The sequence below is a fragment of the Chlamydotis macqueenii genome, chromosome 13 (assembly GCF_036417535.1).
Source record: "Chlamydotis macqueenii isolate bChlMac1 chromosome 13, bChlMac1.mat, whole genome shotgun sequence".
Taxonomy (NCBI): Eukaryota; Metazoa; Chordata; class Aves; order Otidiformes; family Otididae; genus Chlamydotis; species Chlamydotis macqueenii.
In genome coordinates this window covers 18,486,545-18,506,725 of record NC_141568.1, presented here as the reverse complement: position 1 = coordinate 18,506,725, position 20,181 = coordinate 18,486,545, and the positions used below count along the sequence as shown (strand labels likewise).

Here is a 20,181-nt window from a genome sequence, read left to right as displayed (position 1 = left end):
CATCCAATACAGCTTGTCTGAAGGGAGTGGACTGAAAACCAGTTATGTGTCTGCAATAACGCTGAATATTCTGATGCCAGAAAACGCAGAGGATGTGAAACTGCTGTGAATCACCGATGACTGTGTGTGCCCTCTCCCTCCCAACAGTGATATATTTAATTATTATTGAGTGAGTAGCTAGAACAGACGGGGAAACTTTTGAGGTTTTGGGGAGCTGAAGGTTGTGCCAGAGAAGGTGCAGATGTGCACAAGCTGCATCTCTCATGCTGGCAGCAATGTATTTATCATCACAATGGGACTCAAGAAAACACTTGTGTTTTTCATGGTTAAAAATTGTGAGCAATAATAGTTACAGAGAAGCAGAAAGAAAAATGCTGTGCAAGTCAAGCAGAACCCTGTGACTGGAGTTAGCCACTATCCCCATCCAGGAGCCCAAGGCCCCGCAGGCACCTCCCTGCCCTTTTTTGTTTGGGAAACTTGTTTCTCAGCTGTTATTGCAGAGGCAGGGTAGTGATTTTGTTGAAGGCAATGAGAAGAGTATCTTCAATGGATCAGAATCTGGCCTCATTTCTGCTCCAGGCTACATGGGAAATTATCCTTTCTTTTTTTTTTTTTTTTTTTTTTTTTCATGTTCCTGAAAGTTCTCAAGCCAGCATTGTATGGTTTTCCTCCTTATTTCCTTTTGTTCCTATTTGAATATCTGTCTGAAGTAGTGTATTACATACTAATTTGTTCGGGGCCTTTTTTTTTTCTTTTTTTTTTTCTTTTTTTTTTTTTCTTTGCATGGTTGAGTGTGATTGCAGTCTTCCACTTCATTTTCATTAATTTGCTTCATTGATTTGCTTTTGATCTTCTGTTGGTCCTTACAGTATCTGTGTGTGTGTGAGAGACAGCGGACACATGAGTGTGCGCACAAATAGGAAAAAATTCTGCTGGTCCCCCACCTGCCTTGGTGCAGGCTGGAGGGACAGGACAGTAGGTGAGCAGTAGGATGGGACAGAAGTCCATGGCGCCCAACCTGGAGCTCTGAGTTTACCAGACAGCGTAAGTGTTTATTATTTTCATAAGGTGGTGTTTAGAAGGAAGTACTGTCCTACAGGTTGTTTAACTGGTACTTTTCTGGTGCCTTACTGAAAGTGAAATGTGGAATCTCTTTATTTCGCTTGATTTCCACTTTGAGCCAAATGAAACCCACCCCCCCTCAACCTGTGCAGTAAAAGGGACAGCCCTGAGCATCGTCCAGGGCACAGGGACTGCTCAGCAGCCCCGCTTGTCTTCTGCAGAGGGCCACATCTATCTGCTGCTCTTGCGTTAGGCTCTCCTCACTCCTGGTACATAAGCACAGTGAAAGGGCTGTGGCAGAGGATACATTTCACCTTTCCTCTTGCTCTCCAGCCCTGCTATCATAGCATTTGCTGATACATGTGGTCTGCTTAGATCCTTTCCTGTAAAGTTGCAGGGTAAAGCTCTCCATTACATGTTGTCGTTGTCTGTAATTACCGTTCTGTCATTGTCCTGGAGAGGAGCTGCTTCTGTCACCCCATCATCAGCTTTCTTCTCATCTTTTTGAAGCTTCACTTTCTCTTGTAGGTACCCAGGAACAGACTGATGATAGACTCTGTGATGGTTTTTTGATCTTTCCCCTCATACCCTTGGATCTTACTCACCAATCTTCCTTGCCTTCCTGTCATTGCTGATAAATTTTCTTTCTGTTAATGTTATCTGTATGTTAATATCCCTACAGGAGAAGATGCTGTAGTAGCAAATACTAATTCCAGAGTCAAGAGACCTCACCTGGGATCGGCCAGCGTGTGTATTTTTAACAATGGCAGTCAGCACAAGTCTTCCAGGTACAAGTCTTCCCACAAAAGCCATGTTTAATGGGCAGTTAAATGGAACGACAAATGAAACTATGATGTTCTTCAGTAACAGGTTTGTGTTTCTAGAATCATTTCTATTGTCCTGTGCTACAGACGGGTATTCATGTATTTTTGGCTCTATACATCTACGGTCAATCAAGATGCATTCTGGCCCTGCTATTGTTCTGTTTCTCAGGCAATGTTTTCTGATAGTCCCTGTTATTCCTTTTTCTTGATATATTTTATATAAATATTATAAGAATATGTTTGAGTTGTACCATCTCATCTAAAACCTTTTAAAATTCCTTCTCAAACTAAAAGCATACCACTGCTTGAAGAAAAATAAGCACAGGACCCTTATCACTCTGGTACTGTTTTCTTCTAAAATATCTCCCATTTGGAAGTCTTTACTGTAATAACTGGGATATGAGCACAAAGGCTGGAATTTTCCCAAATAAGAAAGCTTTAAGCCATAATTTCTTAGTACAAAAGCTTCTTTTTTGTTAAATTATATATAAGTATTTTCAGCAGGACCTCCTATGCACGACTATGCAGTGAGCATTCACTTCTGCAGCATCAGCTGAAAAGTATACCTTCAACACCATTCATATTAATGTCACTGCTACAAACCAATCTGGGGGTGGGGGGGTTTTAGAGGGTGAGTTGGAGGTTTATAGTCAGATACACATGCGCAAAATGTGTATCTGCTTTTTATTTTCAGGATCATCACTCTCCAGTCTCACCTCTTTCAAGACCTTTGAAGATGTGCAGGGACGCGAGCCCTGGGTTATGGGTTGGACGTGGTGCGGATTCCCCACGCAAACAGGGACACACTCATCCTTTCAGTCTGTGATACTGCCTGCTCTGCAGACCAGATCTTTCCTTTTTTGCCCCCTTCTGCACCTTTACATCCATATTAAGAAGAGTGAAATCCATCCCCTTCTTTGAAAGAAAAAGCCGCTGCTATAACATGTCACTAGCAGCTACAGCTGAGACTTTTCAGAGGAGATTTCAGTGGGATTTGGGTGCCTAACCGCCCTAAATTCTTTTGGAAATCCCAGTCTAATAGTTCTCTGTGGGGGTGTAAAAACTGCCTTCTGCAAGGAAATTTTCCTTTTCATCTTGCACCTCTCTCCTAAGCCAGCCAGGACACAGCATCTCAAGCAAACAAGAAATGGCATTTCCAGCCTCCCCAGTCCCAAAGGGACTCATTTCATTACCACCCGGCAGCACTGGTGCCCGCTGGCTCCGGAAGAAGTCGTCTCGCGATCGCGCTGCTGCTCAGGTCAGTAGCACGTTACACAGCCTGGGATTTCTTTTGAGCTTTCTCTGAAATATTGGGTTTGGCCTTACCATTGGCAGTGTTCCTGAAACACTGATGAGACCGCAATTACTAAGCACTTCGTAGCTCCAGTCTATATAAGTTGGGTGGGTTTTTCTGTGAGTTTCCCATGAAATTTTTGTAAAGGGTGTGTAAGAAATGCCTGATCCAATGAAGAAAATACCAACTGATACATTTGCTTTTCAGCATATATATACACAGTTTAATTTAGCATAGAGAAGCGACTAAGAATCAACTATTGTTATGGTAAAACACTGCTTTTCGTCTGGAGTTATACGTGATCCCGTAATAAATCCAAATGCGCATGATTGATTGTTAGAAAGTGAAAATTTCAATTAAGTGTGGCTAGTACCGAGTTTGACTCTCTGCCCTTATCTCCGTATATAGGGTTCTGTGTAACACGAGCATTCAGAAGCAAAACCTGCATGAAATCTTCCAACTGGGAATGCTTTTCCCTTGTAAGAATTCGGTGTGAATCTCTGGAAACTTGCTAAGTCCCCAGGGGGATAAGAATTCACAGATCTAACTAACCCCGAGGGTCATGTTATCACACAGATTAACTATTCTCAGCCGATTTCTGAAATTCATTAGGCGGTTAAGGCTTTCTATCAACATTAGTAATGTGTGCTTTCTTTTTCTACCTATTTGTCCTTAAATCTAGTTATTAGGTCCCTGACACACAGTGGCCCTCCTTCCTCTTATTAATCAGCTTCTCACTTCTTCATGAAGAAGCATCTCAATTTCACGTGTTCAGCTAATTATTCTCCTAATTAGTCCTTTTTTTTTTTTTAAAGGAATTAGTACCACAAATTTTAATACATAGCACTATTCCACAGCATTGTATTTGGAGAAATAGTATGATTAAGCTTTTTTTTTTCAAGCCAAAGTTTTAGGTTTTGTAGAATAAAATAAGAGGTGTAACGTTTCCCAGAAGCCAGCCATGACAGAGATTGTGTTATAGACTTGACTTAATAAATAACGCCAGGATTCTCTAGGAAGTCGCCGAGACTCCTAGACTCAGATTCCTCAGAACAAGGATTTTCATAATATCTAAGTCTCAGACAAGGTCTTTCCTGGTTAAACTGATATATATAATGGAAAATGGTTGCACATGAAGGTGGCCAGCACATTTGTGATGAGCCCCATTAGCTACTTATTTTCATTAAATTATAAGCCTCAGGAAAGGGTTGCCTACAAACTCAAGGCTGAAGGAGGCTTCTTGTGTCACCAAGTTCCATCTCCTGTTACTACAGACACCATAGCATGTCATGCCCAAAACTAATTTATCAAGCCAATCTGAAAGCAAATAAGGGCTTCTGTCAGGGTTTGGGTGGTTTTTTTATTGGTTGGTCTTGGGGATTTGTTCTGTCACAAAACCTCCCTATTCTGATGGTTTAGGACTTTTTTTGTTTTTAGTTTCCAGGTATTCATGGCTCATTTACATCCACTGCTTCTTATGCCAATATTGTCCTATAACTTCTAGCCCATAAACTGAGATACCAGCTGCAGGACAAATAGTGAGTAAGAGGATGAAATGCCTCTGGGTACAAAGAGTCTTGAAAGTGCCTGGGAGGCCAGCCCAGGTGACCCTTGCCGTTATACTTAGGAAAACATCTCTGAAGGAAAGTCTTATTTCCTTCCCAAGCAGCTAGGGTGTAAATACTTTTCTTTTCCAGAAAGCTTCTGCAAAACGATAGTCTGCTCTTACACCAAACCATTTAATAAGTTTAATTAAATGGAAGCTTATGATAATTAAACCAAAAGCCTAAGGGCCCTGTTCTGTGAGGACTTACTCCTTGCATAAGACCAATTTCCATATAATTTAGACAACAAAATAGCGGAACAGTGCTCTGCCATCTAATTTATATGAAATTGGTATTCTCCAACCCAGATTTATATTACACCGTAAACACATTTCTTGTATCTTAGCAGAAGTGAGATAGCTCCAGCACAAGTACTGGAACAAAAAAGTAAGAAAAGATTTTTGAAAGGGAACCCCTCCCTCCCTTTAAAAAAAAACAAAACCAAAAACAAAACAAAACAAAAAAAAAACCAAAACCCTGAATGCGCAAATTAAAACCGTAATCTGATAAACTCTGCGCAAGGATCAAATATCCTTAAACAAATTCTCCAACATAGCGGGTACGTGTAGGCTCTTCTTTCATAACAGATTTGCATATTTGCTACTTCTGGGTGTTTTCTTGAACTAATGTTTGTGATCAATGCTAGGAAAAAACCCACGCTCTGTATTTTGGAATTCCTTACTGTCTCCAGTGTCCCAAAGGAACGGTACCGTGCATTATCTCCTCCGCCACCTGTATTTTTATTGCACTTCAAAACAAAGCTCCAGTACTACAAAGAATCGATGGGGCCTGATTCTTCACTACCTTACTCCAACTTTGCACAGCCCGCCGCAGACAAAGCCATTCCTCTTGCTTACAGCTGAAATGGGGCGGGGGAAAGTCGCCAGCCCTCCCCGCCAGCATGAAAGAATAGCAGTTTTCAGTCCTCTCCTGGTCGCCTCCTGCAGTCACAGGCACTAGAAACACGGGTAACCCACGCGGAGGGGGAACGGGACCCTTTCTGTTTTCTGCTCCTGCGTGCAGCACAGCCAATAACCGAGACCTTGATGTTTGGTGGCTTTATAGTGCACACGCTGCTCTCTTTTGGGTGTTTCAGAATGGGGGGGTTGTTTTGTAGAGAGACTGCAATTGGCGAGTTCCCCTACCAAGGGAGGTTTGTTTTGCGCCAGTTCTTCTGCCAAAGGAAAGCAGTGGTCCCACGTTGAGGGAAGTTATGGGTCTGACTGCGGTGGAAAAGGTGAAAGCGTGGTTTTGAACCAGCTGGACGCCAAATGCTCCCGTGCGCTGCTACTCCCTATTAGATGCCGGTGATTAATTGCTCAAGGTTAGAAGATAAGTGGGTCAGAGCCTTAGGAGATACACACTTCCCACTGACAGTCAAATAGTAGACACCGATATCTAAAATCTATTTGTAGAAGTAGTAGGGGGGCATCATCTCGTGTACCGTAAATGAGTTTATCATTATAGTTTATAGTGCCCAGCCCTCTATTTCTAAACCTTTGAGACACTGCCTGTCACCACTCTGACCTGCTGTTTTACTTGCGCTACAGAGTAAATACAAAACTCTCTCCAGATGAGCCAGAACTATTCCCGGTAAGACAAGGCACTGGGAAGGCCTCGCCCAGCTGATGACTGCCCTACCAATTGGTGGGCTTTGACACAAGTACACAGAGAAGCGTTGCATCCTGAGGGTCATTTTTGATAGCGCTGAAGATGGAAACCCATTTTCTTTACAATCTTTAAAAGTGGCTTACAAAATATCTAAAGTATGCAAAATCTGTGACCTTTGCCTTCCAGGCAAAGACTTCGTCGTGGTGATCTGTGGCCTTACGGCCAGATTACTACAATGCACCCCCCCCCCCCCCACCAAAACCACCGGCAGGCTGGAGCTGTTGGAGAGGAGAAGCGTGGTTGCTGAAGGGCCCTCACCTGGGGAAGCTGGCAGACCCTGTGTTCTGCAAACGGCATTGGCAAGTATGATCCAAAGTCTTTTTAATTGTTTGAAGCCTAAAACCATAGGAAGCCAGGCTCTCTGAGGAATCCACGTGCCACGCCGCACCGCGGTGTTTTTCAGGGAAGGTGGACATGGCAATTACTTATTACTATGAGCTGCAATAACAGCACGTGAAACTGTCCACTACTGTGGGCCAACGGTCCTGCTCATCTTGGAGGTACCTGAGGGCAGACTGAAGACAAGTCTTCTCCCGCAGGGATGGTGTGGACCTGGGGATCCAGGTGCCTGGCTGTACAGGGCAGGAAGGACAGAGAGCTGGAAAGGCAGGCTGTGCTGCCCAGACAGCTCTTCTCCATCTCCCCCAAGAGAAGAGGCCACAAACAAGGCAAGTTCAGCCTGTGGCTTGGAGGGTGATACTGGCTTGGAGGCTGCCAGCAGCTGTGGCAAGCTTGGGGCTCCAAACAGAAGTGTGCTGGTTTGTTTCGTGGAGGTTTAAAAAAAAAAAAGAGAATTTGTCAAAGGCAGAAATGGAAGGGTTGCGCTCATTTCCCTAAATTATTTCCCGTGGCCATTTGCCATTGCACGTTTCCTAGGTTTACATCAAAAGGTACAGACAGTAGGGATACTACCATTTTTCAGAGGAGCTGATTCCCTACCCTGTTGTATTTACAGATGGGACAGCTTCTTAATACTGTTAGCAAATTTGCCTTTTCTTGACTTGAACTTTTTAAGATTAGAAATGTTCTTGGAGTAGACTAGAAATTTGTTCAGAAGCTAAACCCATTTTAAGGTTCTGTACCCAAACCTGAACCTAGATCTGTGTCCCACAAGTCCTCCTCTCTTTATTGCAAACAAAATGAGAGCACACTGTACCCCGCAGCACGTTGAAATGAATCAGACACCCTACAGCTCCCGGTGGGCTTTGAAACAACGGATCCGGTTTGGGCAGATTTGGAATTCATCCCAGTGATGGATGAGTTCCAGAAAAAAATGAAGGCGATCCCAGACTGGGAGAAGGTATGGAGGAATGGGAAGGAGTTCTCAGCAGTTGTGTGAGCCTGGGGAAGAAATTCAGATGTGTGAAAAGGAGCTAGGGGAGGAGGATGAGGAGAAGATTGGGGAGGTGGTGGTCTTCCCACGGTGGTACCTACTGCAACTCCGCTGAGCCTGGCTCACGTGGAATTTGCTACAGATGCAGCGTTCGACTTTCTGAGAAATTCAACCATCACGAGTTCCTTTATTGTAAGCACACTTCTGTAGAGGTCTGAGCTGGGTTTTCATGCTTTCGAATAGATCTGTGATTAAGAGGAACTTTCTGCTGCAAAATTTGTAAGCCCTAATGTCCAGAAAACACAAATCTCTTCTCTTCCTTGCTGCTGTAGGTGTGGTCCTAGGATCCCTCACAAACTCCATAGAGAGCAAAAAAGATGTTTGCACCTCAGTTAAAAACCTCAGCCAAGAAACTTTAATATTCCTGCTGTGTTTTGCTGATGATGGAAGGTCCACCTTTCAGGCCAGGCTCAGGCCCTGTCGAAGTGTGCGCAACTTTCAGGGACACCAATAGAATCTCCCCCCTCTAACATCAAGTCTGAATTTGGCCATTTGTTACATGGCCCAGAAAAACACCAGTTTATCTGACAAGAGCAAAGTACTCCAATGCAAATAAGAAAATGGAGTGGAGAGCGAACGGAGACCTACAGAACTGAGTTTCTAGGCCTGGTCACGGCCTGCCCCACTCCAGGTCTTACCATCTGCTTTCAGATGTATTTCCTTAACGTTAGTGTATCAAGTAAAGTAAAAAATAAGTCGTCTTGGTTCACACCCAGCACCGAGATTCCAAACTCCGATGATAAATAATGTACAAAGGTGCGAAAGTACAATTCTGTTTGTCCTGGGCCTCTCGTTAGGGAGATGTGAGGGACAGGGAGTGAAGCGCTGCTGCAGAGCTGCCGGCTGTGCCGGCGCGGCGAGGCACCGGGATCGGCCAGGCCAAACACCCGGCATGCGACTGGCCAGCCCCAGCCCCGCTGTGCTGCCCCTCTTCTCCTGGGAAGGGTTTCATGTTCCAGGGCCTTGCACACACAGGGCCTGTTTTCTGGGACGTCGTTACCTTGCTGTTATTTTACACTTCCTTCCCAAAAAGCTTCAAAGTCTATTTTTTTTTAACATAGATCTATTAAAACTTTCTCTCACTGTTCAAAAGAATATTTGAACGGCCACTCGAAACCCCGCTGCCTAACGACTGCCGACTCGCTGAAGAAAGGAGGAGCAGGAGGCTTTGCTTTGGGAGGGGGGGACATAGAAAATAAAGAGAAATCGGCCCAGCTTCAAAGGGCGCATTTCCATAATTGCCCTGTAACTTTGGCAAAATAAATCTGAAGGGCTGAGAAAAGCGCAATCTCTCAGATGAGTGCACTACAAAAGCCCCAGAGATCCCCAGTCCCACTTGTTACCATTCTAATTCAGTGAGAGAACTCGGTCCCTAACCTCGCTAACAAAAGCCATGAAATCACCGTCCTCCCATCCCGATAGCCCCTTCCCAAAGAATAAGACCTTATCCCGCCTTTGTCTCCATCCTGCCCGCAGAGGCTCAGTACAAGTTAGGGGAAAGAACAACCGGTAGAGGTGTTCCAGCCCGGCTGTTTAAACCCGGGTTCTCGGTTGCAAAGATGTGCGCTTCTACATATCGGGGGGGTAATGGGGGTCTATTTCTGGCTTATTTTATCATCGTAACAAGCCCTTTTTATGGCGTGTAAGTAGCTGGATTTCCACACAATCCGTTCGTCTAAAGTTTCCAAAGGAAACGTACACGAGAGTTACGCAGTCGTTTTCCTTTGGAAAAGGGAAAACACCCTCCACAACTGCATCTAGGATTTAACATTTGTCCTCAGGAGTACATGACGTTTACAAAAGCAATAACAGTAATTATAAATGAATTCGAAGGAGAAAGCGGCTAAGATGGCTTTGCTGGCCCTGCCGCAGTCCCAACTTTGTCATTCCTCGGCGACAAAAAATGACTGCTGAATGTGAATAGCAGGGCTTTTACGGTGAAGGCCCAATCTCCCGTCATTTGGCCCCTCTCTGACTTTTTTTTTTTTTTTTTCTCAATAAGACGAGCTTTTGTGGCGATGTTCAGTACGGACAATCGGGACGGCCTTATAAAGGGATTGAGAAGGGCACACAAAGGGCTGCGGCAGCATCAAAGCGGGCCCGGCAGCACAATAGAGATGACATTTTTACATCCCAGGGCTGGGGCGGGCAGGGACTGAATGCTGTGTCCATAGCAGTGTCAGCAAACAATGAGCAAAGTGGGAAAGGGGTGAAAACACAAGTCAAAATCTTTTTATTGGAGCCCCCCTACACATTCATTGGGCATTTTCAGCCCCGCGTTTGAAAGCTCTTCCATTTACTTACTCTCCGGATTCTCCCATTTAACTGACTGACTGATGATGGCTCCATTTTGATATCCGAAGAAAAGAACGGGAATTCTTCCTGAAGTGAAGATATTAATTCATGAGATTTCATTGCGTTTTATTGGCAGCAAAGAAAATATTAGCTGCGTGGTGCTGTTCTTAAAGGGACACTGCCAGCTTTCACACCCCATGTGAGAACCCTGTTTAAGAAGCACCAGCCTCACCTCTGCAGTATCGTCCTCCCTCTCATTCTTGGAAGCAATGTTTTTCTTTTAGTTTGCCAGTTTCCTGCATTTAGTTTGTTTACTTCTTTTTTTTTTACATAACAAAAATAAGCTGGAGTGTTGTGTTGCTTTTAGCTGGTTTCTCATTCAAATTTTTGTGCCCAAGGCCTTGGTGTGGTTCCCAGTACCAGCATGGAAAGTTTAAAACCGGAGGATTTCACCCCGGCTGCTTAGCCAATTCAGTGACTACACCAGGTGCCAGGAGGGCAGCTGTGAGCACTGAAACTTCCTTCTCCTGGCATTTTTTTTTTTTTTTCCTGGAATTGCATGGAAACTGTTGGTATCAGGCTGTGATGTAGCGCACCAGAGGAAGCCCGTCTATCGAGCATGAATTTCTGATGCTGTCTTCTGCAGGAATCACTTGCGGAAGCCCCACCTGAGAACACCGGCACCAGTGCCGCTGCCCAATAGCCATCTCAGATGTCCTTCTTCATCACGTTATTTTTGGAAGAATGGGGCTGGTCTGATCTTTTAGTGGAGCTTCCCCTCTCTTGGAAGCAAGTTAGACTGTAACGGAACAAACTGATGTTTTACTCCCTGTGTCTAATTTCACATTACATCTATGTTTTTAGGCACTTAAATTTCACTGCTGAGGTATCTTGAGTATTACACAGTCCAGTGTGGATGATACTAATGATCGCTGAGAAATTCAAGACACTGACTCATATATTTGAGAGAGACATATTTTCCTTTCGCTGTTTTGCTTGAAAATAAGTATAATATTAATGCATTAAAACCTCAGTTTTATGCACACTCGGTAAGTAATTTTATTCTAGCCTGGCTAGCTGGCCTACTGACATGCATTTTCACTGCTGCTAAAAATAATGAGGAATCCAAGTGACACACATTTATGGCTAGGAGTGCCATCAGATCCCTTGACCTAATTGAGCATGCCTACACACCTTAGAGTGTTTTGCATAACCAACTTGGACAGCAGGAACATTTCCAACCAGATTGATTGACGTGTTTTATTTCTAACTTAAGCTTAATCATGACCAAGAATGATTCATTTATACCTTTCAAACTTTAGGAACTGACACAGGAGACAACCAAGCTGCAGACTCCAGTGTAAGCAATCACGTAAAGGAAAAAATATATATTAATACAGTTTATTAGCCTACTTAGCTGCTGAGGTTGATGTAATAAAATGGATTAATTAGCTGGTAGGGGAGTTACTTTATTTTATAAAATAAATGTCAAACTAGATTTTTTTGCAGGAAAGGTTTTGTCCTAAATCACTAAACGTGTATCTGAAGTCACGTAGAAAACTAGAGAAGGTACCGTAAGGTGCGGTTTGATTTTTTTTTTTTTTTTTTTTTTTTTTAAATAAACCAGCTGGAAGAGAGCTCATCTCCCAGCAGTGGCCACATTGACTCTCAAACTGAGAGAGTTCTCAGCTTTTAAGGCATAAGGCCCCTTCAGATAAATACCCGCCGTTCCCACACGCCCTGCCTTAAACAGGAACAAAGCCTAATAGAATAGACTGTAATAAAAGCGCTATTTCCAGCCTGCGTGTGTGCGGCCGCTCTGCGCTGAAAATGTCCTTTAGCACTTTTTAACCATATTCTCTAGTGTGTCAGCAAAGAGACTCCATCAGAGTATTTAACATTGCTGGGAGCAAAGGAATAAAGTGGAGTCACTGTTGATTATTACTCATTAGCCACAAGGACATCCACTTAACATGTGAATAAATGAATGACACCACGTCCTAATGGAAATGGCCTCAGTGTACCTTTAAGCAAAATGTTGTTTAATATCTTCCATTTGCTGAATAGTAAGGAGGCCTGTTGGACATGCACACTTAGCAAGCAGCCATTGTTGCTTTGTTCCAATTTCAGCATTTAATAAAAAAATACGTTGTCTTGACTGCAGCAAAGACAGGCCTCAAAAACCCCGGGCGGCAGTGCGGTCTCGTCCTTGCCCTGCAAATTCGGAATTTCGCTGGCACGCTAAAGGGTTAACAACGCCCACAGAGCAAAGGAAGTCTTAGAAGGTACATGTTCTTCATTATTCCGCTTTACAGTCAAACGTATAAAACAAAGAACATCTGATATCTCTACTGGTTTTCTTAGATAAAATGCAAGCAAGCTATAAGCCTTAATTTTCTTGTTACCATTTGTTAACAAGGAAGATAACACTCTCAAAAGTCCTTGATTAGGACTCCCTTTGATTTGTATCTTGTTAGGATTTCCAGGCGTATATATTTTTTGTATTATTACTCTAGTCCACTGATCGCTCTGATCAAAGTGGTAAAAAGGGGCATTTTAAAAATGTAAATAATAACTATACAGGTAAAACACATAATCCGAGCAGCATCTTGAACGCTGCCGTGCCGAAACGCGCGTTGGGAACCAAATCACGTCCCTATCCGAAAAGCTGGCAGGCTGGGCTGGAGCAGCCTGTTTGCCCCCGAATCCTTGCAGCAGTCACTTACATCGTTCACAACTTTTTCCTCTTATTTTTTCGTACAGTATAGCTACTAAGGACAGCCGCAGGGATAGCACTGAGGGTGTTTGCTGTATCGCCTGTCTAAATACTTGTGATCAGAACCCGTGCAGAGTGCGTCTCTGCTATGGGGACACACCAGCTTTAACGACCTAGGGAAAAGCAAAGCAGGCGCGTTAGCGAACATGACAGATTTGGGGGGGGACGTTATGGTGTTTTAACGCCTGGTCTGATGCCTAACTCTGAAAACCGCGCTGCATCTCTTCCTTACTCCTGTAATTTTGCCTAACAGCCAGCTGTCCCGGAGGCAGCTCACCGTATTTCTCAGCTGGCGGGGTCTCTCTCCCGTCTTTTCCCCAGGCTGTGAGGGGCGCTTTGCCTGCGGTGCACGGACAGCCCAACGCGGCCCGCTACGCCCGGCCGGCCGCTCCCAGCCAAAGTGGGTCTGACAAGTTGGAAGTCTCTTTCTCCTGCCTCCTCATCCTCACCAGCGCTTCCTCCGGCCAGCCCCGTGCAGACAGGGAGTGAGCGGGAGATGATTACATCAATCAGTGTCAGGGCTGGGAGCTGTGATTTATGAATATGCATAATGAGCTCTCACCTTTGAGGAGGACTGGCTAGGGAGATAATTGATTAGACAGGAAAAGAGCAGCCAACGGAGAGGGGAGGGAGAGGGAGGCCTCTCTGCGCCGTCTTGGGCAGGCCTGGCTGGGGCTCCAGCGAGGCCGTCAAGCTGCGGGAGTGATTTCTAAAAAAAAAATATATACGAGTAGATTTGTAATGTTTTCTTGAAACGCGCATAACAAAATGCTTCCTCGCAAAATTAATGGGAGTTTTCTCCACATTAGGAAGGCCGGGCAGGCACAAAGGATGCTTTCCCCCCCACAGGGAAGCCAAGTTCTCCCTTCCAGAAGCCAAAGGCGCAGCTTTCCCATGGCCACCGGGCAGCCGCCGCTGCTGCGGGAGCATCCGCGCCGGCCAGAGTGCGGGGAGAGGGCTCTGTGGGGACCGGGAGCTGAGGGGCTCGGCTGCGACGGCAAAGGAGCCTTGAATGGAGGGGGAAAGCTGGGGATGCAATTGTTTTCCCATGGAGGGTTCATTATTTTCTTCCACCCCCTTTAAGCATCTGTCTGGGCACTGTGTGAAAGTTTCTATGGAAAACCCACCAGGATGCCCAGAGGAAGGGGATGTGGAAATTTGCCTCTAGCTTTCTCTCCCCCACCGCCCCACCCCTCCCATTTTACATGCCATTAATCTTTTTTTTCTTTTTTCCCTCTTTTTTTTTCCCTTTCAGCAAGAATTGGCTAAGGAAAAAGCAAGGATACAAAGTGCAGAAAGGCTGGGTAAAATTTACATGAGGAGCAATCTGGTTGCTAACCACCCCACCACAGAGCTTCTCCTCGTTTCGTCGGAGCGAAAAAGGGGGAACGGTTCCTGGCAGAAGGACAGGGCTGCCAGGAGGGAAACGCCGTTTCCCGGGCGAGCCGTGGCCGGAGAGGACGTATGTGTGAAGGAAGGGGACGCGGCAGGGAGCAAGCAGAGATGGCAACGCCGCCGCCAACTCTGCGGGTTCCCTTCGCCGGCGTCGCTGGGGGTCCAGGGCCGGCTCCCACAGCCTTCGCCAGCAGCAGCGCGGGCCTCCCCGCCGTAACGCACCGCCTGCCGGGGGAATATTAACCGGGAAATGTTAGAGCAGGTATAGAACGTATATGTGTATGCACACGCAGTGTAAACATATGTATAAATCTTATCGCTTGCAAACGCCTAGGATTTGAAATGCAGTTTATCGGCCTAGCGCAACCCGATCCTATAAATAATACATTCCTATCACTATGACCTCAAAACGTCAATATCGCGCCCTGCGCATTTGCGTACCGTGTACTGTCTCAACTTGAAGCATGTCAGCTATGTGCTTCTGTTTGTACTTTAACTTCGTTTTAACTCTTGCTGCCTAGCGCCGAGCACAGCCCCCCCAAGCCCCCCTCCGGAGGGTCTGTCACCAAAACCAGAAAAGCAGCAGCCATTTCGTCACCACCGCCGTCATTATGCCATTTCCAGGGCTGTAAGGAGCGGGGGGGGCACACACACACCCACCCCACCCCCCCCCCCCCCAGACAGGGGTGCCGAGGAAGAGAAACAAAAGCGGGAGGGGGGCGGCCTGCGAGCTCTGTCCGCCCCCCCCCCCCCCCCCCGCCACACCGGCAGCCGGGCTGGGGCGGCGCTGCCTGCAGGGGGCGCTGCGGCTCCAGCCTTGGGCCCTGCCGCCGCCGGAAGAGCCGCGCGGCCCGGCCCGGCCCGGCCTCACCGGCCTCACCGGCCGCCTGGCCCCGGGCTCGGCCTCATCTCCCGGCCCAGCTCCGCCGCCCGGCCCCGCCGCAGCCTCATCGCCCGGCCCCGGCCCGGCCGACTCCCGATCCGGCCCCAGCCCCGCCGCCCGGCCCGGTCCGGCCCAGCCCCGCCGCCCGCCCGGCCCGGGGCCCAGCACCGCCCGGGATGCGCCGCTCCCGCCGCCACAGAGGGGAGTGAGAAAAATAACTCCGGAGGTGGGAAAAGAGAGTGTAGTCAAAGTGGCAACAGTTTATTTATTAGCCAAAAATAGATACTTTCTTGTACAATTTGGTTCACACATATGTACATTTTTACGGTATGTACAAAAACAAACAACAACAACAAAAAAATCGAAACACCTAATTCTCACTGGACTTCCAAAAAACCTCACAAACTCGGCTAATCCAGATGATAGTACAGAAGCGGGGTCGGGGTTTTTTGGGGTTGGTTTTTTATTTTCCCTTTTTAGTTTCAATATACGGACATGCTTACAAGTTGTAACTATACAGAGATTTCTTTTTACAATCATTACAACAACAATTTTTTTTTTTTAATTAACTATGATGATGACAACGCCGATAGAACCATAGCGGCATCAAGTTGGTTCTGGGGCCTGGAAAAAAAAAATGACAGAAAAAAAAAAATATTTACTAGGTTTTCTAGTCAGATCGGGCTGGCATAATATTTTTAAGCGTAGGCAGCACTGGTTTTGTTGTTGTTGTTATTATTTTTAAAATAGATTTCTAAATATAAAAAGTTTTCAGAGTGACTTAGAGCAAATTTATTTAGCGATTAAAATACCACGGGCCCGATCCCCGCGGCTGCAGCCACTCAAAAGAGCAACTGATTCCGGCCCCGCCGCGCCGATCTCGGGACAGCGAGGCTCAGCCTCTCAAGTTTTCACGCTAGCTGGGGTTTGTTTGGTTTGGTTTTTTGGGTTTTTTTTTTGGTTTTTTTTTTTTCAATTTGTCTTTGCTATTTCCCCCCGCCCCGCCACTGTATTTCTCCCCGCTACGCTCCCGCCCGGCCCGGCCGCAGGCACCCGCACCGCCACTGCCCACGGGAGCCGGCCCAGAAGACAGAATAGAAGGGGAAAAAAAATATATAGATTTAAAAAAAAAAAAATCAGAATAACGCACCACGCACGCAGAGGAAGAACAAGAAACCGCCCTGGAAAGGGAACTAAAGAAGCGGAGAAAATAGTCTAACCATTTACAACTGCCTCTAGATATCCTGAGGAGACTGAGAAGCAAGCTCTTACCGCCTCTGCACTGGCTGGAAAGCTGTCTTTATTAACTTTTTCTCTACTTCCAAGGCACTAGATCGATCTAAAAGGAGGAGAAAAAAAAAAAAAAAAGCGTTCCTTTATAGCCGCCGTTTGATTTCCCCCTCGATCCCTGAATTAAGCCTCCAGACTTCAGATCGCTGCTCGGCACGGAACGCCGGCTTCGCCGCGGGAGCCACCGTCAGAAGGGAGAGCGAGCAGCCCCGCAGCACGCCCCGCAGCGCCGATCCCAGCACCGCCACCTCCCGCAACAAAAGCCATCTCCGTCGGAGGCCGGTAGATCGCGGGGACGAGGATAACTGGGCCCCCCCACCCCCGTCCCGGCTCCGCCGCCGCCTGCGCCCCGACGGCTGCGCCGCGACCGGGGCCGCCGTAAGAAAAACGCGCGGGGCCGGCGCCCCCACGCACGAATTGTGTGTCCCTCCCACTCTATACCGCACCGCCGAGCCCCCCGCGGCGGCCCCCCGCCCCGTCCCGTCGCGTCGGTCAGCGGTCACCTGCTCCGGCGGGCTCCGCGCTCTGCGCCTGGTCCGCGGGCCGCGGGAAGGCGGCGGGGGGGGCGGCAGCGGCCCCCAGCCCCAGCAGGTGGGGAGTGTTCAGTAAGGCCAGCGGGTGCGGGGGGTGGTGGTGCGGGGGGGGCGGCGGGAAGGGGCGGTTGGTCCAGTTGGGGAACTTGCCCAGCGGGCAGGAGGAGACGAGTCTGTGGGGCGGCGGGGGGGGCGGCAGCGGCAGCGGCGGGGAGCCGCCGCCGGGGGACTTGCGGGGGTTGTCCGGGCTGGTGGCCGTCTCGGCCAGCGACCAGATTTTGGGTTTCGGCAGGGTGCCGGCCAAAGCGCCGTCCGTCGGGGAGGAGGCGGCGGACGAGGAGGCGGAGGAGGGGGGGGGCGAGAGGTGGCGAGGCGGCGGCGGGAGGGGCGGCTTGGGGGGCTCCGGGCCGGCGGGGAGCTCGCACTGGTGGTGGTGGTGGTGGCGGTGATGGTGGAGGAGGAGGCGGTGGTGGTGGTGGCGGAGGCGGTGCGGGTCCCCCTCGGCGGCCGTGCGGGGCAGGTCCTCGAAGCCGTCGGAGCCCTCCGAGTCCGTCTTGCAGTCGGAGTGCAGGAGGTCGGCGTCCTGCAGCTCGTCCTCCAGCTCGTCCTTGTTGCTCTCCATGTTCTCGGTGTCGATGTTCTCCAGGTCGATCTCCTCTTCCTCCTCCTCTTCTTCTTCCTCCTCCCGCTTCTCCTCTTCCCCCTCGTGGTCGCTCCCGTAGGAGTTGCCCTCCTCGTCCGTCCGGCTGCGGGGGGCCCAGGTCATTTTATTCTCCTTCTTGAGCCGCCGCCGCGCGTTGGCGAACCAGGTGGAGACCTGGGTGAGGGTCATTTTGGTGATGATGGCCAGCATGATCTTCTCGCCCTTCGTGGGGTAGGGGTTTTTCCGGTGCTCGTTGAGCCAGGCCTTGAGGGTGCTGGTGCTCTCCCGGGTGGCGTTCTTGGGTCGCGACGGGTCCCCAAACTGGTACTGCCCGTAGGGGTAGAAGGCGGGGTGGTGAGGGGGGGGGAAGGCGGCGTGCTGCACCCCCGGGCTCTCCTTCAGCTCGTACTGCGCGCCCTGCAGACAGAGGGAAGGGGCGGCCCCGGCTCAGACGGCGGCCCCACAACCCCCCCACACCACCACCACCCCCCCCTCCCCGCCCCGGCCCGATCCCCACCGCGACCCGGCCCGGGAAAAAAGGAGGAGGAAGAAAGGGGGGGCCCTTACCAGCTGGGGGAAGATGGGCAGCTCGGCGGCGTAGGGCAGGAAGGCTCCATAGCCCTGCGCGGCGGCGTAGGGTGCGCCGTACATGGAGGAGAGGACGTTGGAGAGGGTCCCGGGGGGGGGCAGCTCCGAGCCGCCGCGGGAGCCGCCGCCGCCGCCGGCCGGGCGCTCCGCCGGGTAAATCGGCCTGATGTACTGGTAACCCAGCTGGGGGAAAGACATGGTGGGGGAGCGGGGGGAGGAGGAGGAGGGGTGGGGGGGAGAGAGGAAGAAGGGAGAGAACGGGGAGAAAGCAGCGGGGCCGGGGCGGAGGAGGGAGCCCGGTCGCTCAGCGCCCGCCGGCGGACATGGGGAAGGGGGGGGTGCGGAGGCCGCGGGCTCCCTCCGGTCCTCGGCCGCCGCCGTAAACGATCCGGTCGCTTCTTTCTTCTCTCACTTTTCCTATTGATCTGAGTGGACCCGGGTCAGGTCCTAACAGATTGCCTGAGATTATTGGGACTCCGGGCTCTGATTGACATTTCTAGTCTCTCACAAGCCCCTCCTATTTCTTTTAAGTCTCTCTCTCCCTCTGCCTCCCTCTCTCTCTCATGCCCAGAGCTCGCTCTCGCCGGGTTTGTCACTAGCTGCCTTTTTTTTTTTTCTTTCCCTTCTTTTTTTTTTTTTTTTCTAAATCTGTTTACTGACGTCGCGATCTTTTATTTGAGTTGCTTTCAAATCTCGTTTTAGCGATCGCCAATCAGTTGTGTGTTTTACAAAGGTTTAACCCTGCCTCATGGTATTCTAATTACATAGAGATAGATTTAGATATAATTTCTTTCGTAGCCCAAACTCCCCCCCCTCCTCCCCCGGAGCGTAGGAAGCCAGGGTGTCAGCTGTGAGCGGCACACGAGAGGGATAGGAAAAAGTTGTGACATTTAAAAATAAAGGCTGCTCCCCCCCTCCTCCCTCCCCACCAGTCCCCCTTTTCAGGTTTTCAAATTTACAGCCTTTCCCTTGCCCGGGTTCATTTTGTTTTCTTTATTAAGATATTCCCTTCCCCTTGCTCCGGCCCTGGCGAGGGTTACATCTCCTAATATAGATTTTAAAGTCTGTTAGATTAAATAATAATTAAAAAAAAAAAAAGCATTTCCCGAACTACCCTGAAAAATTTCCTAATGCGCTGAATCTTTAAGGAGCTCTCTACGTTTTGTCTGGACTAACAGTGGGCAGATACAGTGGAAAAGCTAAGTTAATTTTCCTCCTAATAAGGGACTTCAAAGAGTTGTAGGTCACAATTTTACATCAAAGGCAGAAAAGAAGGCAAATTAAAATCTTAACAAAGGAGAGACGGGAGCAGCCCTCTGGGCCATTAGTAAATAAGTGGTGTGAAAAAAGGGACAATGACAGGCACTGGAATTAAACTCATTAACACCTTTTTGTCTTGGTGCGAAATCTCTAATTAGGAAATTTATGATCATTTTGCTTATTCCCTCTGTTCTGCATCACTACAAGGCTTAGAGGGGGGTACCTGGGACGTGCAACATTTGCAAAGGGAGCGGTGGCACGGGCTTGCGAGGAGCCGTGGGGAAGGAGTCAAGATGCGGTTTAATTACCGAATAAGATTTTTTTTTTTTTTACCATCAACACATTTAAAATTTGCCCTTTTTTTTTTTTTTTTAATGCCCCCTTCCTTTCCTTCTCGCGAACCAGGGGTAGAATTTCGGCCGTTCGTCAGTCCCGGCTGCTGCCGGGCGGGAGGCACCGCAAACCCCCCCACCCCCCCCCCCTCCACCTCCCCCGGCCATGGGGCTGCGGCTGCGGGTGGGAGCTCGGGGGCCCGGGCCTGCCGCCCCTACCTGCCTTCGAAAATACTCCGCGTATTTAAAAAAAAAAAAAAAAAAAAAAAGAGAGAAAAAAAGTTTGAAGGGTCCTTTGAGGAGTTGAGACCGGAGGAGAGCCGTTTAACCGTATTCCC

General features: G+C 48.5%; 1 protein-coding gene across 1 annotated transcript; it reads right to left on the bottom strand.

Annotated features, from left to right (window-relative positions):
• Positions 1-15,437: 15,437 nt before the first annotated feature.
• IRX3 (iroquois homeobox 3) lies at positions 15,438-18,751 on the bottom strand. Its single transcript, XM_086758069.1, has 4 exons — positions 18,231-18,751; positions 16,991-18,080; positions 16,470-16,536; positions 15,438-15,821 (listed from the first exon to the last, which is right to left on the bottom strand). The coding sequence occupies exons 1-4, from the start codon at positions 18,447-18,449 to the stop codon at positions 15,767-15,769; spliced, it is 1,431 nt and encodes a 476-aa protein (XP_086614195.1). The 5' UTR covers positions 18,450-18,751; the 3' UTR covers positions 15,438-15,766.
• Between the last annotated feature and the right edge of the window lie 1,430 nt (positions 18,752-20,181).

What these genes read in the sequence shown, in the direction of transcription:
- IRX3 (XM_086758069.1), bottom strand. Translation starts at nt 18,449, where the DNA reads ATGTCTTTCCCCCAGCTGGGTTACCAGTACATCAGGCCGATTTACCCG. An exon ending in TGCCCATCTTCCCCCAGCTG is followed by an intron (nt 18,081 to 18,230) that starts GTAAGGGCCCCC and finishes CTCTGTCTGCAG; the next exon opens with GGCGCGCAGTACGAGCTGAA. An exon ending in CGCGGAGCCCGCCGGAGCAG is followed by an intron (nt 16,537 to 16,990) that starts GTGACCGCTGAC and finishes TCCTCCTTTTAG; the next exon opens with ATCGATCTAGTGCCTTGGAA.